At 42.5% G+C, this 27,106-nt stretch overlaps 1 protein-coding gene across 4 annotated transcripts in view; it reads right to left on the reverse strand.

The window, feature by feature from the left end:
* Nucleotides 1–5,010: 5,010 nt before the first annotated feature.
* NEK11 (NIMA related kinase 11) overlaps nt 5,011–27,106 on the reverse strand; it is a 256,169-nt gene continuing 234,073 nt past the window's right edge. For 3 of the 4 annotated variants that reach the window (XM_044252388.1, XM_044252389.1, XM_044252391.1), the window contains one exon: nt 5,011–5,857. In XM_044252388.1, the coding sequence (XP_044108323.1) occupies nt 5,587–5,857 (271 nt within the window). In that variant the 3' untranslated portion in view covers nt 5,011–5,586. The remainder of the gene's footprint in view (nt 5,858–27,106) is intronic. The other variant, XM_044252390.1, reaches the window with a different exon arrangement.

Consider the following 27,106-nt stretch of genomic DNA (forward strand, 5'->3'; position numbering starts at 1 on the left):
AAATGGTAAGATTTCCTTCCTTTTTAAGGCTGAATAATATTCTGTTGTGTATATGCATACATATGTCACATCTCCTTGACCCATTCATCTCTTAACAGACATTTTGGCTGATTCTCTTGTGTGTTGAATGCTTATCATTCAAAATTGTGTGCCTAGATGCCTGGTAGGCGACAGGAACTCAATACACATAGAAGTAAAATCCAAGGAAGAGCTGGACCCTATCTGCAGATGAAGTGGTCCTGGTAGACTCCAAGGTCCTGCACCACACTGTCTGGAAATGTGCTGAGAGCCAGGAAGGACAGAGTTCATGGTCCACCGTTTGGGCTTGGGGAGGAGGGGAGAGGATCCTCATTTTTTTTTTTTCTGAGAAACCACTAAATCATTTCATTAGAAGTAAGCTTTCCCCCAAATTTATAAAAATCAATGCCCACAAGGAAGCCCGAGGACTTGATAATGGAAGTGTTAAGAGAAGGAATAGAGAGTGATGTCGAGAATATTGGTTAGTTTATTGCAGCGTAATAAACACAGAACCCGAGGAGCCTATGGCAATGAACATTCACTTCTGGCTGGAGAGTCTGTGGATCGCCTGGAGAGGTTCTGCTCTAGTCCTCATTGGCTGGGATGACTCTGTGGGTTGGCTGGTGCCGTTCTGCTCCCCATCTCTCATCCTCCCCCTGTGATGGGCAGGCTAGCAGGTGAGAGCAGAGACGCAAGACCACAAAATCTAGTGCTCCTGCATGGTCACTCCGCCCAAACTAGTTCTGTGGCCCAACTCAGAGTCAAAGGGGCGGGAAATCTACTTCCCGCATGGGGTTTGGAAGGCTACTGAATATAAGAGAACAGTAGGGGCCCAGAGAAGGATGAATTGGAACCAAAAATTCAATCTTTCAGAGAAAGAAACAGCCACCATATTTTCAAGAGAAAAAAATTTCTAGCTGTTCGAAGATTGTCTCCCAATCTAACCTTACAAGTCTACTTCGAAAATACTCTTCTTGGAGTGAAGATTTCAGTTCTGCATAGATGCCAATGACTTTGATATTCCTAACAAATGTATTATTTTATAATGCATATGCATTGGACCAGATTTCTGATGTTCCTTCGTCCCCTTAAGGAAAGAACGGAGCGTCCTAAGGGCACTGGTGACACGGCTTGCTTTGGGGGTCACATGGGCAGGGTCCTAAAATGTGAAGTGTGATAAGGTTTTGTGAGGACTCAGAGCTGGCCTCAGAGCTCACTTGCCTTTCCAGAGCTCCCTTCTTCTTGACCCTATCAGCTCTTAGCTGACTGTCAGCTAATTTCTAGTCAAGAGTCAGCTAAAAATGGCTAACCATTTTGGGGTGTGCTTGCATAGTAGTAGAATCTTGGAAGACTAAGGAAGCTTTCAGGGATGAGTCTCCAATGATGGGGTATCAGGCAGCCTGACAATCAAGCTAATGAGTCCTCCTCCAAAGTGAAGGGCATCTTCCAGATTGAAGCATTTCTACACATTAGGCTGAACCTCACTGCCAACTTCTTGTGATGGAGCCTATCATCTTGTCTTATCCGCTCTTTACAGCAGTGTGCAGACATAGGCAGGAAAAGACAGAAGAAATGGTTTGCCCTAGATCGCATAGTAAATGGCAAGAGTGAGTCTAGAATCCAAGTCACCCGGTATTGTGTTTTTTTTTTCTTATGCAGATTGTGGCAGAAGCATTAATTAATTGAGAGCGAGAGAAAGAGAGAGAGCGAGCGAGCAAGCGCCGGTGGGGGAGGGAGAGGGACAGTCCAGAAGATACAGCCCTGAGTGTGAAGCTGGACAATGCAGGGCTTGATCCCAGGATCTTGACCTGAGCTGAAATCAAGAGTCAGCAGGTTGACCAACTGAGCCACCCAGAAGCCCCTGCAGAAGTTTCCAACACTCTTTACTGTGTGTCCAAGCCTGCCCCATCCCATTTCCCACCCCCATACACACATCCCTTCTCTTTGCCTCATTTTTCCATTTTTTTGGCTTCTTTATTTTCTCCATCGCCTGGCCCGATCTTCTGACATATTAGTTACTGATCCCATCATCTTGAAAAAAGAGTGGGGTGTTTCCCCCCTTAGAGCTACTGTTTAATTTGTCAGCCTCCTTTATCCTGAGCCCACTGTGATGGCTGGACTTTATAATAGACCCAGAGCTTTTACTCCATCCTCAGCCCCAAATACATTAAATAATTAACTTCCTTCACTCTCCTGTGTGTGTCTTATCTCCTCATCATCCAAAATAGCTGATGGCATTTCCTCTGCATAAATAGAAAGCGGAAAGGTCAACTGGTGTTTGTGAAATATATACACACACATATATATTTATATATGTATATATATTACAAAGCAGCAAGCCAGCGGGGTTCTTTTATTGTCTCCTACCTGTGACCGGTTCATCACGACACCTTCTGCCTTCCTTAATCCCCCAGCCAGTTTCTACCCAGTGAATGACACTTTTGCATTTTGATTTGTGATTAATACCAACCCTGGAGTCATTCGAAATCCAGACTGAGTCAGACTGAAGGAGAAAGTACTTTCCCGATAGTAAGAAAAAGCGATTTTTTTTTTGTTACCTTCCATCTTGCACCACCGCCCTCACTCCCAGTGAAGCACACAGTGGTTTTCTCCTGTGAATCTGTTTTTTTAGGGGAGGGGGGGCGGGGAGGGGGAGTCAGTTTTTTTGTAGTTCCAGCTACAGAGCTAGAGGAATGACCGTAACACATTCTTAAATCCGGGGTTTTGTTCCCCAGGCACATTCATCTGTTTGTGGAAGATGGAAGAGAGTACTGGAAATGCAGCTATTTCCTATTCTGACCCAGCAACTCACACAAGTATTCTGTTCTAATGTTATGAAAACCATTAGTAAGAAGATTCAGAAACTTTTATAACTTGCTACTATTGTCCCCCTCTTGTGGATCCATTTCAAATCTGTTTGGTCAGAAAAGGATATGGGAGCTATGAGGAGCCCTTCCAGGGAATGAGGGCTCTTCCCTGTCAGCATGATGAGAATGTCCTAGGCCCCCCCGGGGCAAACCTGATTGTCAGTATTCTACCCTGGTAGGGGTTACAAGTTCTGGATTTGGGCTTGAACAACAGGCTCAAGGTTAGAATTCTGTGAATTCTCAGTTTCCACCCCCAGGAAGGAGCCCATTTTTGAGGCCTGTTTTTCCTGTCCCAGACATAGGGGCTGTGAGATCAGCAACACAACTATCACCTGCCGGCCAAGGATAAGGGCTTGCCACACCTCTACCTCTCCACAGTGTACAGGAGTTGAGGGAACACAGGACAGTGATGTTCATGAGCCCGGGAGCACAGCAGAGTTTGTGGGTGCCCGTGGTTCCCTTGACTGCTGGGCAGAGGTGGGAATGAGTTGTAGAGCACGTTGACTGTGCTGCCTTGCCCTTGAACTGATCCCATCGAACTCCCAGAAGCCATGTTAGCCGCACTGTGACCTTTTCCCTCCCAATCACTGCATCTTCAGAGTATTCACGGCAAGGCATCTGAAGTCTTTGGGCCTTCTTCCTGGTCCTCATACCATCTTCAGAGATGTTAGTGAGATGAGTCAGGCCCCCAGCAGACCAAGTACTGCTCCCAACACAGGGAGGAGAGGCCGCAGGAGGGAGGGTCTCAAACGGTGGTCTGAGGGGGTTCTCACACCAGGAGCATCAGCTTCCCCTGGGAACTTGTAAGAAACGCGAAGTCCCCATTTCCACCCAGACCTATTGAATCAGAAATGCTGGGGATGGGCCCTGAATTTGTCTTAACGAGCACTCCCGGTGATGCTGACACTCAAATGTGAGAAACACTAGTCTCGTGCGGGGGCAGGGCACCACCATAACGGGTCGGTAAGGACACTCTGCCTCAGTGTCCTCCATCGTTAGCGGAGGGCAGAATGCTGACCGCTAGATAACTCGTGTGTCAGGCTCACCAGATTGTTCTGTAAGAGAAGATAGGCTTTGGCCCCATGCCTCCCCAGAGACAGGAGGGGGGTGAGGCTGGGTGTTGATAAAGTTTCTCTCCTTGACAGAACTTTAGACTGGCTCCTCTGAGCGCTCGTTCAGCTGGGCCTCCGCCTGGTGGGCCCTGTCTCCAGCCTGCAGAGTCCAGTGTAGCCAGAATCCTGTTAAGGTGGTTTAGTGGGAACCCACCACCCCAGCTCTCGGGTCACCCCGACCTGTCTTCAGCAAGAGTCCTGTGAAGTCGGTTTGGCAACAATCTCCCCTACTCTACGTGTCTTCTCTTTGTAACTTGACATCCCTCGAGCCCTGCTCTGTCCTGTCCCACCCTGGGGTATAAATCTCCAGCTTTGCATGCTGTGTTCGGTGTTAAGAAACACCTGTCTCTCTCCCCTATTTTAATCATCCCAAATAAAGCCTTCTCTAGTGTTCTCACATGCATCAGGATAGTTCTTTAACAGTATGTTTAAACTTGTGTATTTTGTTTTAAAGATTTTATTTATTTGACAGACGGAGATCACAAGTAGGCAGAGAGGCAGGCAGAGAGAACGAGGGAGAGGCAGGCTTCCCGCTGAGCAGAGAGCCCGATATGGGGCTCGATCCCAGGACCCCGGGATCATGACCTGAGCCGAAGGCAGAGGCTTTAACCCACTGAGCCAACCAGGTGCCCGTAAACGTGTGTATGTTTAAGCTCCTCGACAAAGCCTGATGTGGCTTCTTTGTTGAAAACCCACATGCCTAGTGGTTAAGATTCCAGCGCGGGAATCAGACAGACCCCGGGGGTGACAGCTCAGCTCAGCTCTGGTAGCTGAATAAATAAGCAGTTCGCTCAAACATGGGGGTAATCTCTCCTCTCTCTGTCTCTCTCGTCGGTGAAAAGATGGAATGACAGAAGGCCCTTTAAACTGTAAGCACAGAGCTCAGTACTGACACATAATAGGTACCAAATGAATGTAATGTGAGCTGCTCTCGGTAGTAATCACCACAGATGTATTACATTCATCAGCAAACTTCTAGATAAGGAAAAGATAAAATAGGTGACTTATTTTGTAACCAGGTAAAATATATTTATTAAGAATAAAAGTCTTCAATACTCCATGAATGAGCTTGGAGAATAAATCACAGAAGAGAATTGCTTTTTGGATTTTTAGTCCAGGTCCTTATACACATCTTGCTTGTTAGCCAGAGAAGGGCAAAAGTGCCCAAAACAGGTCACTTGAGATGAAGATTCGTGACTCCTGGTCAGCAGCTCAGTGTGTCAGAGGCCTGTGTTCAGCGACCTAAGGAGGGAGCAGGTTGACCATAGAGCACATGAGACTCGAAGCAGGAGGCACTGAGTCGATCCTCCAAGTGGAAATGGCTCAGGGTAGATGGGTTCTTCCAGGCCATCTCAGGGGTGGTCCGTCCCAGTGGGAGGGCTGAGGGCACGTTCCAGAGAACGCTTTTCAGGAAGCCATACTCGGTCCCATAAGCTTTCCTCCGAGTATAGACCAACACTGACTGGCCCAGGACTGAGTAGAGGCAGATTGGTTTACTATTCTCTAAAGGACTCACTCCTCCTGACAAAGAACTAAAACTAAAGATGGTAGCCCCAGCGTTGTGCCCATTTCCCATAATGAAGTCCCCCTTATGTGTTGAATGGATTTGCCCCCTTGATTTTGCTTGTTTTTGACAGTTGTTGGTGAGGGTTCTGGAGTGTGGGCCCTTTACCCATTGTGATCAGCAGCTGTTCTTCAAAGTACAGGAGCTGGTCAACTTCAAAACAGTCACTGGCATGAGGCACCACTTTTTCTAGAGCTGCCTGGATCTCGGCTTCACTGGCCTTCTGGTGCCTTGCTCTCTTGAGGTAGCTGTAGACCTTCTCAAACACTTCAGCTCCCAGCTTCTGCACGGCTGACCTGCCACGCAAGTTAGGAGAGATAAAGAGGAGTTTTACAGGGGGTGGGGAAAAAAAAAAAGAGGAGTTTTACACATTTGAGTCATCCACAATCATTAATTACACAAACATTGCACCTTTGAGATCTGGGGGGAAAGGAAAAAATAAGACATGACGGTTCTACCTTGAACGCTCAAGAGTACTTAACAAATTCTTCCTGAATGTCTATTATGTGCCAGGTGCCTTCTAGGAACTGTGAACACAACATTAATCAAGTGAGGTAAATTCCTACCTTCATAAAGCTTACCTTCTAGGGTAGAGAATAAAGAGATAACTTTAAAAAAATACATAAATAATAAAATGTCAGGCAGCACTATGTGCAATGAAGAACAATAAAGCCGGAAGAGAGAGCGAGAGAGACTCCTCTGAGAGGAGGTGTCCTCTGGGCAAGAGACCCACAGGAAGTGAGGCCAACAGTAGGGGGAGAAAATGGGGACCCTGAGGCTGAATCACCTTGGAGAAATATCCAGTAGGCTAGCATGGCTGGAGTTGGGAGAACGAGGGGGAAGAGGAGAGCTGGATATAAAGTCAGAAATAATATTAATGAGAACATTAAAAGTAACAACGGAGAAGAAGAGGCAAAGGAAGGGAACGCACTTTTCTACACACTTAACCTTTACAACAGCTCTATGAAGGAGGCATTTTTTAATTCCCTTGTTTTACAGATGGAGAAACTAAGGCTTGAAGGGGTGAGGTCATTTGGCCTGGCTCCCACCCAGGCTAACGTTGGTTTTTCTGTGCTCACCTCTGGCCCTTGTCCTCCTGCAGCCATGGCCTGTGCGTTGTCAGAATCAACAGCGGCCATACCTGGTGTGTTTATGTTGCCTATATTTTCCTTTACCTCCAGCGAGGGTCACAAATGAAAGGCCTACAAGTACAGCTAGGCCCAGGGCACATTTTGTTTGATCAGCACTATGCTTTATTTTTTTCTTTTCTTTTTTTTTGGATTGATTGATTGATTTTAGAGAGGAAGGGGCAGAGGGAGAGGGAGAGAGAACCTTAAGCATGCTACCCACTGAGCACAGAGCCTAACGCGGGACTTGACCCCACGACCTTGAGTTCACCATCTGTGCCAAAACTAAGAGCCAGACCCTGAACTGACTGCGCCACCCAGGCGCCCCAGTGTGTTACTTTCTTGAGCGTTTTGGTGTGGAAGTCTAGGCACAGCTCGCACTCTCCCCTCTGCATTTCTTTACCGCCCCAAGCCCACCTTCCTTGCATGGTTTTAGAACAGGCTGCTTCTTGGATTTCATCTGCCCACCTGCCTCAAGGGCATTCGAGTTTTGCAAATTTTGTTCTCCAGTTCAAAACTGTCATTTTTAATGGTCCACACTGTTCCACTGAATTTATGTGCCAACATTTACAGAGTCATTCCTCCACCTAGCATTTAGCGTTCTTCCCTATAGCACTGAGCCAGCGTCCTTAGGAGCGCAGCTTTTTCATCCAGAGGAAAATTTTCTGGCATCAAATTTCTGTGAGCGAGGCAAATTACATGAGTGTGTTCCCTCTGTGAAAACTCATATGTGCCTTTGTGATTTCTGCATTTTTCTATATATACGTTGAGTGGGATTAAAAGGTTTTTTTAAAGTTGTGAGAATGGAATTATTGGGTCAAATGCATAAATATTCTTAGGACTTTAACCTTAAGAAATGCTTCTTTATTCTTCATCAGTGAATTTGGTGAAAAGAAAAATCAGAGTTTGGAGAGTTTTTTTGTTTGTTTGTTTTTGTTGTTGTTGTTTTTGCTGTTGCCACTTTCTGACTGCACACTCTTCTTCAATCCACTCCTCTTGGGCCTTGGTCCTCATTCCTTCCATAAACTACTTTTGCAATGACCTTCATTGGCTGTTTCCTCTGGTCTCTTCTCTGCACTATCTTACTTGACATTCAACAGCTGGCTACTCTCTCCTTCAAACCCTTCCTTCTGTTGCTTTTGGTGATACCATCTTCGCCAGGAGCTTTTCCTGTTACACTCTCTGCTTCTTCTTAGCCTCTTCAGCTGACTCTTCTTCCTCCTCATCTCGGCCTCTACATTTCAGAGTCTTTAATAAGATTTATAGGCTGAGGACTTCCTGTATGCCCACCCTGTCCTTCACCAGGAACTCCAGGCTTGTGAATCAACTGCCCACTTGATATCATCAACTGGGTATCTAAAGGGTGTCTCATGCAACCTTGATATGGTGAGAAAAAAGAACTCTTAATAAACACAAAGTGCTATGAAATTTGAGAAAATCAAACACCCCATCGAGGAAGAGAAGGCACAGTCTCACTTGGGCCACAACAGCTGGAGAAAAGCCAGGCAGCAGCCGATAGTGAGAACACTGGGAAATCAGTGAGTCAGCTTGGCAGGTGAGGAGGGCATGTGAAGACAAGGGTGAGAACCAGATGAACGTAATGTTAAAGAAACTTTGGTATCCCGGCACCTAGTTGGCTCAGAGGGTTAGGTGTCAGATTCTTGATTTTGGCTCAGGTCATGATCACAGGGTTGTGGGATCTAGCCCCGCACTGGGTGCCGAGGTCAGCTGGGAGTCTGCTGGAAAGTCTTTCTCTCTCACCCTTTGCCCCTCCCCCCACATGTGCACTGGCTCTCTCTCTCTCTCAGAGAAACAAACAAACAAACTTGGAATCTGACTAGTAACAGCACCCATTGATGAGAAAGAAGCCCTAAAATGTCCTCTGAAACCATAATAACTAACAGTTTTTGAGCCTTCTTTGTGTGCCAGGCTCTATTCTGAGCATCTCCTCATATCATCCCATTAAATCCTATGGATATGATATTGTTATTTCCAATTTAGGGTGAGGAAACTGAGCTATGAGAGGGGATTAAATAACTTGCCCATTGCCACACAATTTTTTTTTTAAGTGGTGGATGTGGGACATGAATTCCAGTAGTTTCACTCCAGGACTCACTTTTCATTGCTACAGACTCAGACACTGGAGTGGAATCTTGGCTCTACCTGTCACTGGCCATGTGATCTTAGGCCAGTTGCTTAACCTCTGTGAGCCTTGAATTTTCGTGTTTACATGGAGATTACACACACACACACACACACACACACATATCCTAGCATAGTACCTGTCACCTACCAGGTGCTTGTCTGCCATTGCTTTACTGTTGCTTTCCCAATGCTGGATGATACTAGAGTCCAATTTCAGTGTAACTGCAAGCTTCAAGTAGTTTTGTAGTTCTACCTCTGGTTAAGACACTATTTTAAATGGTTTTATCTTCTCTGAGTGAACTTAAAAAAAAAAAAAAAAGAAAAAAAAAGACCCAAGAAAGCCAGTGGCAGAGTGGAAGGAAAAAATAAAAGTGATTTTGTAGAAATAATCATGAAAACCTATTTTAGCAGAAAGCATTAAGAGAACACATAGAGAACACATAGATTACTCTTCAGGCATAGTATAAAAAAAGCTTGAAAACAATTTTATAGAATATAAGAAATCCCTGAACATTAAAGACATATGAGCCGCTGTGGGAATAGAACAAGTATAATGTATTTACTCCTTAATACTGCAGTCTTAGTGATCATTTAGTGTTAACAAGCATTGGGAATCTTTATTAAGAATGATTTGCATCCCTTCTCTCCACATCTAATATTTCAAATGGCTGTCTCTGAACCTGGTGGGTGAAGATGGAACAAATCTCTCCACAAAGGAAGGTGATGCTCGGGTGACATATGGAAACCCCCCACCCCCTATGGAACATGTGACTTTCAGGCCCCTGTTTGTAAATGGTGCTTGCCTTCTGCTCTGTCCTCCCTGGCAGCAGAATCTTGAGTGCAACTGTTGGCTGGAGACTCTGCTCGAGCTAACCTTCCCTGTCAGGATTATTTTGTTTGTGACCTCAACACCCTCCATTGTTCATAACTGCAGTAAATGTAGATGGGCAAATACTGACTAAAAAACAAAATCCAGCTTGTTTACAAGAGGTACACTTAAAACACAGGGCATTGAAAGGTTGAGAATAAACAAATAAATTTTAAAAAGATATACCAGGCAAATACCCAAAAGAAAGCTGGAGAAAACTGTATTAACATGAAACAAAATAGATTTTAAGAAAAAAAAAAGGCATTATTATAATAAAGATTGCCACTCGGTAATGAAAACAGTTTGACTCACCAGGAAGAAATAAAAATTCTAAACTAGTAGGCATCTAATAAAGTAGAATCCAAATACATAAAGCACAATGGGGAGAAATTGACAGAACTGTCCCCATAGCATAGGATTTCAATACACCTTGCTCAGTTACTGATAGGTGAAGCAGTTGAAAAATCAGTAGCGACACAGAAAATATGAATATACTTAAATAAGCTCAACTTGAGAAACACATATAGAACCCTCTCCTTTCCTGACAATTAGAAACCCTCATTCTTTCCAGACTTTCATAACATTTACAAAAACTAACCATATACTAGACAGCAACTCAAGCCTCAACACATTTCAAATAATTGATTTTATATAAAACCTAGTTATCTGATTACAATACAATTGATAGAAATCTGTAACAAAGATATGGATAAAATAGTACCATGTTTGTAAATTTATTTATTCTAAATAAATTATGGGTCAATGAAAAAAATCAGGCATATTATAAACAAACTCATTTGAAGCCAAAAGAAAAGTGATAGGTACTCTAGCATTGTAATATTTCAGTGTAAATTTATTCTGACACTTGGAAAACATGCTATAATATTTCTGCAATGACGCATCTGAGTATTTTAGAAATCATAAAATAGGAAATTCTATTTAAGGGGACTCTTGCTGTTATCCAAGGTTTGAGAAGAGAGGGGGTGCTCCTTATGCAGTTCCCATTAAGGAAGAGGTTATAAGTTTGGTTTTTCTAAAGGAGGGATGGAAGGAGAGATGGGGCAGGAACCACCCCTTTAGGTAGGTGGGCATGTCAAATAAAAAGAACTTAAATTTTCAAATGAAAGGCACTATATTTTCATCTATTTCTTCCTATGTTCCTTTTATCAACTTTATTCTCATACTCAAAGTCCTTTAAGTATTTAAGGGATACTGAAGATCATCTTAGTCCAGACACCTCATCTATAGGCTTGTGCTCTTCGGGCTGGACCACCATCCTGCCCAGATGGATAGTGGATGCAGGAGAGTTGGAGGAAGCCTCCTTAGGGTCCTAAAGAAGCTCCAGCTGCCTGAAGCCAACCCCCAACTTGTGTTTGGCTGATTTTCCAGCTGAAAAAATTCCATTAAACCACAAGAGAGTATTGTCTCTCCTCAATGTTTCCTCCAAACTCAATCTCTTATCCTCCAAATTCCCTCACTGACTTTCTCTTATGTTTACTTTTTAACTTGCAAATAATATATTTTATCACTTCTATTTACCCATCAACATTGACTGCTCTCTGTGCCCTCTAATTATCTATCTCTCTTATAGGCTCTGAAGAAGATGTAAAACAAAAATATCCTCACTTTTTTGTTGTTAGTTTGTTTGTTTTGTTGTTTTTTTTTTTTAAAGGTTATTTATTTTTTAGTAATCTCTACACCCTATGTTGGGCTTGAATTCACAACCCCAAGATCAAAGGTCACACACTCTATGGACCAAGCCAGCCAGGACCCCCTGTCTTCATGTTTTAAATATTAATTTAATTTTGCAACAATCTCACAGAGGAAAGTTGGAAGTTTAATACTAAGAATTCTTTTTCTCCCTGAGCCTTTTGAAAATAAGCTGCTAACCTGATGCCCCTTCCCTTCCATACTTGGTGTGTATTTTCTACAAATGAAGACACTTTTCCACATAACTACAGAATGGCTATCAAGATCAGGAAATTAATGTTGATACATTACCGTCATCTAATAATCTCATCCATTCAAGTTTCCCAAATTGTCTAATAATGCCCCTTATAATACAAGGACCCAGGTCAAAATAATCATTTGCTGTATTTAGTTGTTGTGCCTCTTTAGTTTTCTTCAATGACCTTGACACATTTAAAGGTTTGAAGGAAGTTGCTTTGTAGACTGTCCCTCAATTTGTGTTGCCCTTGCCTATGGGAGTTACCAGCTCCCACCCTCTAGCTCTCTCTCCTTTTGTGTATTAGCTGAAAGATAAGAGTAGAGCTTTCCATTATCCTGGGACATTATCAGAGAGCTCTAGCTATACCAGTTCAAGAATTTCCTTCCTTCTCTTGGATCTAAAAGATGCCCTGGTAGTAACAGTATCTTGTTGTTTTCAGGTGCCTAGTTCTTGATTCTTCTCTACAGCTTTGTCCCTTCTATACTGTAAGAAACAAGGTGTCCTCATAAGGAAAGGAAGCGGCTTGTGAGGTAAGTTTCTGGAGGCTCAACAAAGAATGCCCTGAGCGTGCTGCTCACTTGGTATCTCCACTTGACCAATAGGTAAAAATCTTATGCCCAGTTGGATTTCTGAGATTCCTCTCCAAATATCCTAATGCTGCAGCCTTCCCCATTTCTGTCTATATGAGCTCCTCCTTTCCAGTTGCTCTGGCCAAAAATCTTTGAGTCATCTTGATTCTTCTCTTTCTCTCTTATTCCAATAGTCCAGTGTCTCTCATAACCAGACCAGTTAATAAATCCTATCAGCTCTGTTTTCAAACTGTATGCAGGAGGCAGACTTTGGTCATTTCCATCATCTCCACCACTACCTCCCTGGTCTAAGCCACCACATGCTCTCACCTGATTGCTACAGTGACCTCTCAGTGGGTCTTCCACTCCTACCTGCCCCCCCCCATAGTCTGTTATCAGTTCATCAACCAGAGTAAATCAAATCCCTTCACTCCTTTGCTCAAAACCCTGTCTTGGGCTCCCCATCTCAGTCAGAGTGAAGTCAATGTCCTTCCGGTGGTCTAAAATATCCTGAACCATCTTATCACCATGCTTTCCAAATTCATCTCCTCCATCCTCCTCTTCCCTCCCTCCATTCCTGTTACAACGGCCCCTTGCTCGTCTTTGAATACCCCAGGCACATTCTACCTCATGGCCTTCGCACCTACTGTTCCCTCTGATGGGAATGCTCTTTCTCCAGACATGCCTATCTCTCTCCTTCATCTGCTCCAGGTCTGTGCCCTCATGTGATCTTTTCAGAGAGACTATCCAGACTATCCTCTTTAAAACTGTAACTTTTACTCCCATTCTTTACTGCCTATTCTCTTTCCCTGCTTTGTATTGTCTTAGCACTTGATACTCTCCAGCACACTCTGTTCTTCCATAATATTTTATAACCTGTCAGTCACTCCACTACAGAATATGCCATAGGGCATGGATTGTTTTCACCTTTCTTGTTCACTGATCCCATGACCTAGAACAGTGCCTGATATATAGTAAGTACACAATAAATACATATTGGACAAATGAATAGATACCCTGAAAGCCAAATAGAAAAAGGAATATGGTGATATCATACAACTTTAATTAAAAATATATGCATCTCTAGGATTTATTCTAAGAATTAGCACATAGTGATACCGTAACCTAATTTTGCAAAATATAAGATCACTTTTGTGATTTTTAGTTGTTGGTTTTCAAGACAGAGCTCCGTTTAGGTGCAGCTTTCAGTGTTATTATACTTTCCTCCCGATTTCAAATGGATTGTCTTTAAGGAGCCTATCCGATCAACCTTGAATAAAAATGATCTCATATTTCTGAGTGGGAAAAACATAAGCCTTACTTTTAAAAAGTCCTGCGTGGAGAGGACCGTGCTTCACGCTTGACAATGGGGCCATGTGGAAAGCAACAGAAATCTGTGCACAGCTGCCGGAAGCCCCGCTGCCCCATGGCACGTGGGAGGCCTCAGAGGAGAGCTCCAGAGGCCCCCAGCCCCTCCAAGGGAGGGGGCAGCCAAGGCAGTGCTTTTCAACAGATGTCACCGTCTGCTGTGCAAGTTAAATAAGGCAGAGAGCAGCAGCTGAGGGGATGTTAGCCTCCTGCTCCAAACAGCATTCTAGCTGAACAGTGGAAAATGTTTAACACGTTCCCCCTTCCCCCCTCCTGGGAAAACAACAAGCAATGTCTCTTTGGGGATAGAGAAAAGGAAAGAGTTTCCACCAGCTCTGATAGGTCATCAAGGGCACCCTCATCCCTTATCCCCTTACATGAACAGGAGTGTGTCTTGTCTTTCCCTTTCCTTGGAGCTTATTTGCCTTGAAGACTGTTTTCTCTGCCCCGTAGAAGCTCCCCAATAATGGCTACATTTATATTTTTATTTTCAGATTAATTAACCACTTGATGAGCAAAACTAAAAGCAAAGGACTCTGTTTGCTTTCAGGTCTGCTCCCTAATGAGGCCAGAAGCCTTGGGGACAGAGAAGCTTTCTTAGTCAGTCTGGCAGCCAGTGTGGGCTGACCCCAGATCGCACTAAGTTGCTTCATCAGCACATTTTTAATGAGCACCTAGTACAGGCCAAGTGCTGGGAATGCTGCCAAAAGCTTGTGACCTCATGGAACTCAGCTTTTAGTGGGAAGAAGGCAGACAGTAAACAAGCAAACAGGGTAGTTTCAGATTTTTGCCAATGCTGCAAATAAAATGAAATGGTGATGGAAGAGAGAGCAGGCTATCCAGAAGAGGGTTGGGACACCTGGCAAGGGTCGGGGCAGAAGATGTTTGGTACCAGCCCTCTTCTGCCCACCAGGCCCTGTCCTGTGGATGGCTCTGTGTGATGGCTGACCAAGAAGAGAAGACATGTGTGCGGATGTAGCAAGAGTATTGATGCAACCCGTGCATGTCTAAATGATTAAAAGTTGTGAACCAAGCTAACAAACTGTTAATTACCAAACTGTTAATAACAAACTGTTAATAAGGCCTCCCTCGGGGTGCCTGGGGGGCTCAGTGGGTTAAGTGTCTGCCTCTGGCTCAGGTCATGATCCGAGGGACCTGGGACGGAGTCCTGCAATAGGCCCCCTGCTAAGTGGGGTGCCTGCTTCTCCCTGTCCCTCTGCCTCTCCTCCCAGCTACTTCAGCCACTCTTTCTTTCTTTATTCTCTCAAATAAATTAAAAAAAAATCTTAAAAAAAAAAAAAACCAACATGGTCTACCTTTTACATTGATATGAGACACATTTTACATTGACGTTTTGACTTTATAAAGACCTGGAAGGCCAGGTGTGCCTTCAGTACTCTCACACTCCTCCGAGTTCTGCGTTGGAATAGGGCAGAGCATGGTGAGCCAGACTCTGGACATTTATCCCTGGTTATTGGCCCATTCCCCTCTCCTCTAGCCTGGCTGCTTCCCACCATGAGGGGTTTTTACACACACATTCGATACCCTAGCCCCTATGTCCAAGATTCACTCATGCTTTCTGCAAATAGTTTCCCGGTGGTCCCCCTCAGGATTAGGGGTGTGAGAACCGGCAGCCCAGACCACCCATGGGAGGAGAGACCTGAAGCAGAGGCCCACAGACTCTGGAAATGGGTTTGGGGCCCTCTGAGGAAAGAAGTGCAAGGCCCTAGATAACTAGGGCATGATCTAGAAGAGGAGACACAGGATCTGAGTGTGCAAATTCCCTTGGCCCCTTGAATTTGTTGCTTCATGAGGAGGGGTACGGCTGGAGGTTGGCCAAAGTGGCATGGTCCATAGCAGAGGCCCAGCATCCCCCATTGGCCTGGGGCTGGGAGGTACTGGAGGAGAGAGGCTGCTTTGCTGATGTAATTAAGAAAGATCTCTCTGAGGGTAGGAATAGGAATGACATTTGAATGGGGACTTGAACAGTAAAGATGAGTCATTCCTGCCAGGATGTGGGACAGGAGCACTCCCAACTGACAGAAGAGGGCATGACCAGGCACTATAAGCCCTGTAAGGAAGAAAACTGAGGTGAATGGGGCCCAATTTGGAGGAAGAGAGGATAGGAGACAAAGCAGATGGTTAAGCAGGAGCAGGGACCCGGGAAGCTGAGGTAAGGAGTCCTCAATCCTGGATGCAAAGAGAAGACACTGATCCTTTACAGTGGCGTCAACATGAATATTTTATAACAAGAAAATACAACCCAGGGAGAGATAGAATGATTTAAAAATCAGAACTTGGAATTTCTGAAAAGCCCTGTAAGGTACCAAGGAGTTCATCTAATGAACACTTACATTGTAGACAAATGAGAAAGATTTACTGTGATAAGGACAGAGGATCCTCTACTGGGCCCCCACTGGGATGGCCATACATATGAAGTACATAAAGAATAAGTAAGTCTCCTTGCTTTTTGTTCTATTCACTAAGCACCCCCCTAAAAAAATGCACTGTGAAATATTGACCACTTGATTATGTCCTTCCTGGCTGAATCACTGTGCTTCCCTTAATCAATTCAAACCACATTTTTTTATTTTTCAAAAGTCATTTTCACCCCAGCTTTGCTGAAGTAGAAGGAGAGATCTGAAAATAAATTTCCTATTCAAACACAATAAGAATAATTGGATTTGCAAAGGAAAATGAAGATAAATCACAAAGGAAAAGCAATTACAGCCTTAATATGTTTGGAAGGGTTTGTCAGGGCAAGGATGTGAGAAACTATGAGTTTCCTGGGAGAAGAGTAAATTCCAAAAGCTGCCTGTCATTTGGTGAGGTTCCCCAAAGGTTCCCTCCTTGACCAAACTTGAGTCAGTCCTCACTCTTGATATCTAACCCAGTTCCTATTAGTAACTTTCCATCCACTGACCTCCCCCAATCCCCGCAGCTCACTGTCCATAAATCCTCTGCTCCTGTGGTATTCGGAGTTGAGTTCAAGCTCTCTCTCTATTGCAACAGTCTTTTTTTAAAAAAAGGATTTCATTTATTTATTTTAGAGAGAGCGAGAGCACCAATGGGGATGAGGGAGGGGGATGGGGGTGAGGGACAAGCAGATGCCCAGCTGAGCAGGGAGCTGGACAACCAGAGCTGATCCCAGGACCCTGAGATCATGACCTGAGCCAAAGGCAGATGCTTAACCGACTGAGCTCCCTGTTGCTACAGTCTTGAAAAATCTTCCTTGCCTGCTTAATTCTATTGGGTGCAATTTTCCTTGGACACAGTTAGCTCTCAATGCCAGACTATCACTGGGTATCACATTATAAACTATCTGTATTTGGAAGGGTTACATCTTGGTTAACCTGAGACAGTCTCAGCACTTGCCTGACACAGAAGATCACCAGTGGTGCCGATTCCATTGTCAGAAGTGTCCTAGTTTGGGCAATTATATGGTTATCCACACATAGTGTGAAATTTACTTGGCTAAACTGTCATCAAAGTCCCCAGTGACAAGACGACCTGCAGGCCTTCACACATGGCATTGCAGCAATTCCAGTCCATAGGAGAACAGACTCATGAAACGAGAACACTCCTTTCTAGTCCTAACTCCTTAAGCATTTTTACATTAGATTTATATCATTTTATGTCCAAATCAAAATGTTTCTCCATAAATAAAAAATGACAATTTTTATTATTTTGTCTCTCCAACATGTCCATATGTTGCCTTTATTATACCTCTCCCTCATGGACTACAGAGAGGTCTTATCACAGCACACTTACCAAGAGAGTGACATGAATTCCAGAGCAAGGGGGAGGGAGGGAGGAGGCCTAGAGACAGAGAGAGACCAGGAAGGCCAATGTGGTGCAGGCCTTAGGAAAAACAACTGAGATTAGGGAATCAATACCTCATTCTCTGGTGAATTGCATTGAAAGACTGAAATGAGTTTCAAAATAATAATCGAAGCTGGCAGCTGCTCTTGACAGGCTGGGACAAATGAAAATTGAGCAGGGCTTTCACATGCTATGGGGAATGGGCAGGACAGGCAGGAACCCCCTTAAAGCCTTTCACTGGAAACACTGGGTTTTTTAATTGTCTCCTGTCCTGAAGCCAAAGGAGAAGATCCCTCATTAAGGTGAGTTTTGCCGAGTATTTTTGAAAATGGCTTTTGTAGCTACTTCCACTTGTCTGAGAGTATCTTAGAGAAGCCCTTATCCTGCATACCTTCCCAGAGTCCGGTGGGATGGGAGAGAAATGCAAACTCAGCAGGCTCTCTGGCACCTGCCTTCAGGCACAGGCAAGGTATGGAGTGGAGGGGGAAGGATTGGATCAGATAATGTCCAAATTAGAAGACCTTCATACTGCTGGGAGAGTCCGCCTCCAGGGACTCACAGCCTGGCTTTGTTAATCCCATTTTACAGGTAGAAACCGTTGAATGAGGGAAAAGCAAGGTTACGGAAGGAGAGCTGAGTTTCCGGTCTTCAGGGCTCACTCAGTACGGGACCTGAAGGATGAGCTATTGAAGGATTTGCTGTTTCTACTGAAACCTGGGCCCCCAAAACATGGTCCAGACTCCAGCATCACATCGAAGGACAGTAGGTTAGAAATGTAGGATCTTGAGGCACCTGGGTGGCTTAGTCAGTTGAGCAGCTGCCTTCGGCTCAGGTCATGATCCCATGCTTCTCCCTTTCCCTCTGCCTGCTGCTCTGCCTACTAGTAGTCTCCATCTCTCTGTCAAATAAATAAATAAAATCTTAAAAAAAAAAAAAAGAAATGCAGGATCTCAGATCCCACCCAAGACTTGCTCTATCAGGATCTTTATTTAAGATCCTGAATGGGTCCAAAACCTTTGGCATGCAAAAGTGGTCCTAAGAGGGAAGTTTATAGCAATAGATGCCTACCACAAGCAGCAAAAAACAAAACAAAACAAACCCTCAAATAAACAACCTAACCTTACACCTAGAGGAGCTAGAATAAGAACACATAAAACCCCAAATCAGCAGAAGGAAGGAAATAATAAAGATTAGAGAAGAAATAAATGATATGAAACTAAAAAACAACAAAGACAGTAGAACAGATTAATGAAACCTGGAGCTGGTTCTTTGAAAAGACCAACAAAACTGACTACAGGCCATTATCTCTAATGAACACAGATGCAAAAATCCTCAACAAAATAGTAGCAAACTGAATGCAACAATACATTAAAAAATCATTTACCACTAACAAGTAGGATTTATTCCTGGGGATGCAAGGGTGGTTCAATATTTGCAAATCAATCAACAGAATATATCTCATCAGTAACAGAAAGGGTAAAAACCCTATGATCATTTCAATAGATGCAGAAGAAACATCTGACAAGGTACAACAACCATTCATGATAAAAACCCTCAACAAAGTAGGGTTAAGAGGGAACTTACTTCAACATAATAAAGGGCATCAATGAAAAACCCACAGTTAACATCATATTCAATGATGAAAAACAGAACTTTTCCCCTAAGGTCGGGAACAAGACAAGGATGTCTACTCTCACCACTTTTATTCAACTACTATAGTACTAGAAGTCCTAGCAATCAGACAACAGGAAGAAATTAAAAGCTTCCAAACTGGTGAGAAAGAAGTAAAACTTTCACCATTTGCAGAAGCTATATTATACATAGAAAACCCTAAAGTTTGTATATATAAACTAGATAAATATATAAAATTATATATAGATAAAATCAATATAATATATACATATAAAATCAGTATACAGAAATCTGTTGCATTTCTATACAGGAATAACGAAGCAACAAAGAGAACTTAAGAAAACAATTCCATTTGCAATTGCACCAAAACAAGTAAGATACCTAAGAATAACCCTAACCAAAGAGGTCAAAGACCTGTATTCCGAAAAAACTCTAAAACACTGATGGAAGAAATTGAAGACGACACAAAGAAATGGAAAGATATTCCATGCTGTGGGTTGGAAGAACAAATATTGTTAAAATGTCCATCTATCCAAAGCTATCTATAGATTTAAAGCAATCCTATCAAAATACCAACAGCATTTTTCACAGAACTAGACAAAACAATCCCAAAGTTTGTATGGAATCACAAAAGACCCTGAATAGTGAAAACAATCTTGAAAAAGAAAATCAAAGCTGGAGGTATCACAATTCCAGACTTCAAGTTACATTACAAAGCTGTAGAAATAAAAAAAGGTATGGTACTGACACAGACACATAGATCAATAGAACAGAAGAGAAAGCCTAGAAATAAAGCCACAGTTAAATGGCCAATTAATCTTCAATAAAGAAGGAAAGAATATACATCGGAAAAAAGATAGTCATTTCAACAAATGTTGTTGGGAAAACTGGACAGCTACATGCAGAAGAATGAAGCTGGACCACTTTCTTACACCATACACAACAATAAACTCAAAATGGATCAAGGACCTAAACGTGAGACCTAAAATCATAAAAATCCTGGAAGATAGCACAAGCAGTAATTTTTCTGACACTGGCCCAAGCAACATTTATTCTAGGTATGTCTCCTGAGGCAAGGGAAATAAAAGTAAAATAAACTATTGGGACTACATCAAAATAAGAAACTTCTGGGGCACCTGGGTGGCTCAGTGGGTTGAGCCACTGCCTTCGGCTCAGGTCATGATCTCAGGGTCCTGGTATCGAGTCCCACACTGGGCTCTCTGCTTGGCAGGGAGCCTGCTTCCCTCTTTCTCTCTCTCTCTCTGCCTGCCTCTCTGCCTACTTGTGATCTTTTTCTGTCAAATAAATAAATAAAATCTTTAAAAAAAAAAATAAGAAACTTCTGCCCAGGGAACAATCGACAACACTAAAAGGCAACCTATGAAATAGGAGAAGACATTTGCAAATGACATATCCAGTAAAGGGTTAGTGTCCAAAATATATAAAGAACTTATACAACTCAACACCCCAAATACAAATAATCCAATTAAAAAATGGACAGAAGACATGAACCGACATTTCTCTAAAGAAGACATCCTGGGGCACCTGGGTGGCTCAATGGGTTAAAGCCTCTGCCTTTGGCTCAGGTCATGATCTCAGGGTCCTGGGATCAAGCCCCGCACTGGGCTCTCTGCTCGGCAGGGAGCCTGCTTCGTCCTCTCTCTCTGCCTGCTTCTCTGCCTACTTGTGATCTCCATCTGTCAAATAAATAAATAAAATCTTAAAAAAAAAAAAAAAGAAGACATCCAGATGGCCTACAGACACATGAAAAGATGCTCAACATCACTCATCATCAGGGAAATGCAAACCAAAATTACAATGAGATATCATCTCACACCTGTCAGAATGACTACACAATCGAAACCCCAAGAGAAGCACCTGGGTGGCTCAGTCGGTTAAGCATCCCACTTTCAATTTCATCTCAGGTCATGATCTGAGGATTGTGGGTACAAGCACCACACCAGGCTCCATGCTGAGTGTGGAGCTTACTTAAGATTCTCTCTCCCTCTCCCTCCGCCCCCAACCCCCGCTCGCACACACGTACTCTCTCTTTCTAAAACACACACATACGCACACAACAATAGGTATTGGAGAGGAGGTAGAGAAAGGGGAAGCCTCTTGCTCTGTTGGTGGGAATGCAAACTGCTGCAGCCAATCTGGAGGAGAACAGTATAGAGGCTCCTCAAAACATTGAACAATAGAACTACCCTGTGATCCAGTAACTGCACAACTGGGTATTTACCCCAAAACACAAAAACACTAATTTAAAGGGATACATTCACCCCTATGTTTATTTCAGCATTTTTTACAATAGCCAAATTATGGAAGCAGCTCAAGTATCCATCGATAGATGACTGGAGAAAGATGTATGTAAATATTGAATATTACTCAGCCATAAAAAGAATGAAGTTTTGCCATTTGTAATACCATGGATGGATCTAGAGAGTATAATGTTAAACAAAATAAGTCAGTCAGAAAAGACAAATACCACAAGATTTCACTCGTACGTGGAATTCAAGAAACAAACAAACAAAAAAAAGAGCAGAGGAGAAAAAAAAAAAAGAGAGAGGGAGAGACAAACCAAGAAACAGACTTTTTAAAAAAGTTTTTATTTAAGTAACCTCTACACCCAACATCACGCTCAGACTCATGACCCCGAGATCAAGAGTCATGTGCTCTTCTGAGCCAGGCTCCGGAAGAAACAGACTTAATGACAGAGACCAAACTGGTGGTTACCAGAGGGGAGGAGGGGTTGGGCAATGGGTGAAATAGGTGATGGGGATTAAAGAGTATGTTTATCATGTTGACAAAAAAAAAAAAAAGAAAGACAGATCACAGTTCTTTCACATATTCATTCACACTAGTCAAAGTCAAGAATTTCTAAGGACCAGTTTAGACATTTAATAATGAACAGCAGTTCCTGAATCAACAAAACAAAAACAAAAACAAAAAAGCCAAAAATAAGACCCCAAGTGATTTGTATGCACTTCAGAGTCTGAGAAACCCTGGCTGGAGCTCTGGATCACACTTTGAATAGCAAGATTCTGAAAAGCATTTAAAGCTATGAATTTGCTTTTGACAGGGAATTCTGATGCTTTTATGCAGTCAGGCCAGCTTACCAAGCTCTGGGACATCATTTCACATACCAGCATCCTCTACAGCATTACTAAATTTACTTTTTACAATATGAGTTTTAAAACTGGTAAGAGGAATAGAAAAGGGACTTCCATCAATTTCAGGCTGAAGAACTGTTTCTCTCTCACCCCTCTTCTCTTTCATTCTCCCTGGATATCTGGTGCACGGATTTGCATCAGTGATGATCATGGACTCATGATCATGGACACACTCTCAGCATCCTGTTGGTTTTAAAAGGAAGACACCAGCCTTGCTCAGGTTGGAGATTATGAATCACAATTTGTTTGGTGGTTTGCCGGGTTTGCTTGCCCATGTTTGTTCCTAACTTCTGATTCCACATCAGCTAGAAGTCTCTTTTTAATAAGCAGAAAATCTTTTCCCCTCCATCTCAGGAAATATTGTATTTTGATTTTATCTTACTGATGATCTGACTGGGAAGTGACAATCAAGCATAAACCCATGTTAATAATTTTTCTCTTCTTTGTTTCTGGGCCTGAAATCGCAGAAATCACATCGTGCGGAAAAAAAAGTTTCAGTTAGGTCTAATATGTGGGTAGTCTTGGGATACACTTGGGAAGAAACAGGAAGAATTAAATTGCAAGTTTTTGTTGAACCATTTGACATTACCACTCTCACAGGTTAAATAATAGTGAAATACTGGCAATTTCATTTAATCAACCTAATTAGAATGTTTCAATTTAGAATTCCTTGCCCTAAGGAATATAAAGTGAGTGGTACATGCTATTTGCGGAGGTTGGATTGTTTTATTTCCTTGGAGATTTTTTTTGGAGGTTGGGACAAATTCTCTGAAGACTAGATAATCATTTCTCTATTCTAAGGAGCCAGAGAGAAAGGGGGTGGTAGAAGGTCAGGTTTGGTTATGGATTCAAGGTGACAGTATATATCCTCAAAGGGGGCTTATCAGCTTCCAGATCTGTGAAATATATAAATGGTGCCAGACACTGACACCACAAACTAGGGTGAGTTTCTTATCTACGTCCTTATTACAGTCAGGTACAGTTAATACTTGAACTTGGACCAGAGCAAGAAGAGATTTTTCCTTAGCACCAGTTAATGTCACTCTTTAGTTGGAATGTGGGAGAGGAAGAGTCAAAGGGATGTGTAAGAATCTAGTCTCTCTCGGTTAATTGTAACAATTATACCATAGTCGTGCTGTGTTCCATGGTACCCTAAGCATATTCTATGAGAGCCCGAATCACATCAGCGTGTAATTAAGTGTTTAAGTGTGCTGGCCCAGGATCACACCTTAAGTAGCAAGGTAGCAATCATGTATCATTTGTAACGGTGTATGTAGTGCTTTTAAGAGAGGTTGGCATACAGTAGGCATTAACAACTGTTTTATCTCAAATTTTGAAATTTTTTGAATAAATGATGACTTTTAATAACGAATCACATGCAAAAATTGAAGACATTACTTTAAAAATCTTTGTGGACTGGGACACCTAGGTGATTCACTTGGTTAAGAGTAATGACTCTTATTTCACTCAGCATAATCTCTTCCAGTCCCGTCCATGTTGCTACAAAAGTATAAGTCAAGCAGAGAGAGTCAATTATCATATGGTTTCACTCATTTGTGGAGCATAACCAATAGCATGGAGGACAAGGGGCGTTATTAGAGTGGAGTAGGGAATTTGGGTAAATTGGAAGGGGAGGTGAACCATGAGAGACTATGGACTCTGAAAAACAATCTGAGGGGTTTGAAGTGGCGGGGGGGTGGGAGGTTGGGGTACCAGGTGGTGGGTATTATAGAGGGCACAGCTTGCATGGAGCACTGGGTGGGGTGAAAAAATAATGAATACTGTTTTTCTGAAAATAAATAAATTGGGAAAAAAAAAAAAGAGTAATGACTCTTGATTTTGGTTCAGGTCATGATGTCAGGGTCAAAGGATCGAGCCTGCATCCAGCTCCTTGTTCAGTGGGGAGTTTGCTGGAGATTCTCTCTCCCTCCCTCCTGGCCCTCTCTAAATTAAATAAATAATCTTAAAAATCAATCAATCAATCAATCATTGTGGATCATAAAAAACAATTTGGCAATAAATATCAAGGTCACATTTTATGAACCAGTAATTATAATAAGAGGTCATAGCCTATGAACCAGTAATTATAAAATGTGTATCTTAGAAAGATAAATTCTTTGAAATGTTTGAAAACACCACTAGGATGGGGCGCCTGGGTGGCTCAGTGGGTTAAAGCCTCTGCCTTCGGCTCAGGTCATCCCAGGGTCCTGGGATCGAGCCCCACATCAGGCTTTCTGCTCAGCAGGGAGCCTGCTTCCCCCCGCCTCCGCCTGCCTCTCTGCTTACTCTCTGTCAAATAAATAAATAAAATTAAAAAAAGAAAAGAAAAGAAAACACCACTAGGTAAAAAAAATTTACGTCAATAATATATATGAGTTGAAAATAACTGAAAACAACCTAAAAATCCTGGAATAAGACATTATTTTATAGAGAAACTAATGATGTTTTTTAGAACATTTAATATTTTATGACCTTGGAAAATGCTCAAAAAAGGTGAGGGAGAAAAACCATGACACCAATATCCTGACCCCCCTTTTTAACCTAACATTACATCACAAAAATATCCAAGTTATTCAAAATTCTGCCAAAATAGTATTTATAATGGCTGTAGAATATGCCATTGGATGTCAATAGAGTAAATTATTAACTGTTTTATGAACACACACACACACACACACACACACACTAAAAAAATAACACACAGGTTCATATCATCACTGCTGCTCTGCATCTCTTCTCAGTTAATAATATAATCTGGAGAGCTCATCACATAAGCACACACAGATCTTCCTTAATTCTTTTTATCTTCAATGCCGGATAGTATTCCACTGCAGAGATATATGCCGATTTTTCAAAATAGCTCTTCTTGATACCTTTAAGCTATTTACAGCTTTTTGCTATTAAAACACCACTGCGGGGGCGCCTGGGTGGCTCAGTGGGTTAAGCCGCTGCCTTCGGCTCAGGTCATGATCCCAGGGTCCTGGGATCAAGTCCCACATCGGCTCTCCGCTGGGCGGAGAGCCTGCTTTCCTCTCTCTCTCTCTGCCTACTTCTCTGCTTACTTGTGATCTCTCTCTGTCAAATAAATGAATAAAATCTTAAAAAAAAATACAAAAAAAAAAAAAAAAAAACACCACTGCGGGGTGCCTGGGTCACTCAGTGGGTTAAAGCCTCTGCCTTCAGCTCAGGTCATGATCCCAGGGTTCTGGGATCCAGCCTCACATCAGGCTCTCTGATCAGCAGGGAGCCTGCTTCCCCCTCTTTATCTGCCTGTCTCTCTACCTACTTGTGATCTCTGTCTGTCAAATAAATAAATAAATATATAAAATCTTTTAATAAAACAGAAAACAAACAAAAAAAACAAAACACAGCTGCAACAGACACCCATGTTCATTTTTGTGCATTTATACAAGTATTTTTGTAGGACAAATTCTGAAATTGCTAGATCAAAGAATGTCCATTTAAAAAATTTGAATAGACATTGCCAAATTGCCTTCTAAATTATTGCACCAATTAACATTCCTTCAACAATGCATGGAAGTAACAGCTTCATTTTAAAATGGAAACAGTAAATAGGATACAGTTGACCCTTGAACAACACAGGTTTGAATGGGTTAGTGTGGGTCCACTTACATGCAGATATTTTACAGTACAGTACTGCAAATGTATTTTCTCTTCCTTGTGATTTTTTTTAAAAAAATTTTTATTTAGATTCAATTAGCCAACACATAGTACATCATTAGCTTTTGATGCAGTGTTCAATGATTCATTAGTTGCATAAAACACCCAGTGCTCATCCTTGTGATTTTCTTAATAACATTTTCTTTTCTCTGCTTATATTCTTGTAAGAATACTGTATAGTACAGCATACACAAGGTGTGTTAATCAGCTGTTGATGGTATTGGTAAGGTTTCCCATGAAAGGTAGGCATTCGCAGTTAACTTCTGGGGAGTCAACAGTTATATAAGGATTTTTCACTGTGTGGTGGGTTGGTGCCCGGACCCCCATAATTGTTCAAAAGTCATCTGTATTCCTGGGTTTGTGTACATTTGAAATAGAGCTTGTGAACTCCAACACTACTATGGCACAGTTGTTAATGAGGTCCCCTTCCCTCCTTTCCTACATCCCTTCCCACTTGTTTTTCCTTTCCACCTTCCTTTTTTCATTTTCTTCTCTTTCCTCCCTCCCTCCCTCTTTCCCTTCCTCCTTCCATTCCATCTTTATTATTTTATCTAATGGGGAAAGAGACAGAGGGAAACATTAGAGGGAAGGCCAGTGAAGAATTTATGTGGCAATTAGAGAATCAGAAGAGAGCAGGAAATGGGCTTCAGATAGAAGTAGAGGGTTTATTTTGGCAGCCTATGGACTAAGACTGGACCAACACAGACATGAGCCTGGCTTCCGTGTAGGAATGACATACAGATTTGTGAAGCGTTTTATATTTTTACAGTAACTATGAGAGGCGGTAGTAAACTATGGTAACTAAACTAAGCCTACTGTGGCAATCACCTCACCATACCTCCACACATCAAAACATTAAACTTACATAATGTTATGTCAAATATCTCTCTCAATAAAGATGAGAAAAACTTGGAAACAGAATGTTGTGGGGAATGCGTGGAAATCTGTGGTATGGGACAAGTCAGACATGCTGGCGAGGACAGTTGGGATGTGCGTTTCTAAATTCACCTGAGGGGCTTGTGTAATGATGCAGGTTCTGCTTCAGCGAGGCTGGTAGGGGCCTGGGAATCTGCATTTCTAATGGGCTTCCAGGCAGCTTTACTGCTGCTGCTGCTGCTGCTTCTGGTCTGGGACCACACTGTAAGAACCAGAACTCAGCTGACAAAGCCTGCTTCCATAACAACAGGCAGGAGCACTGGTAATCAGCAGGAA

The sequence above is a fragment of the Neovison vison genome, chromosome 6 (genome assembly GCF_020171115.1).
Source record: "Neovison vison isolate M4711 chromosome 6, ASM_NN_V1, whole genome shotgun sequence".
Taxonomy (NCBI): domain Eukaryota; kingdom Metazoa; phylum Chordata; class Mammalia; order Carnivora; family Mustelidae; genus Neogale; species Neogale vison.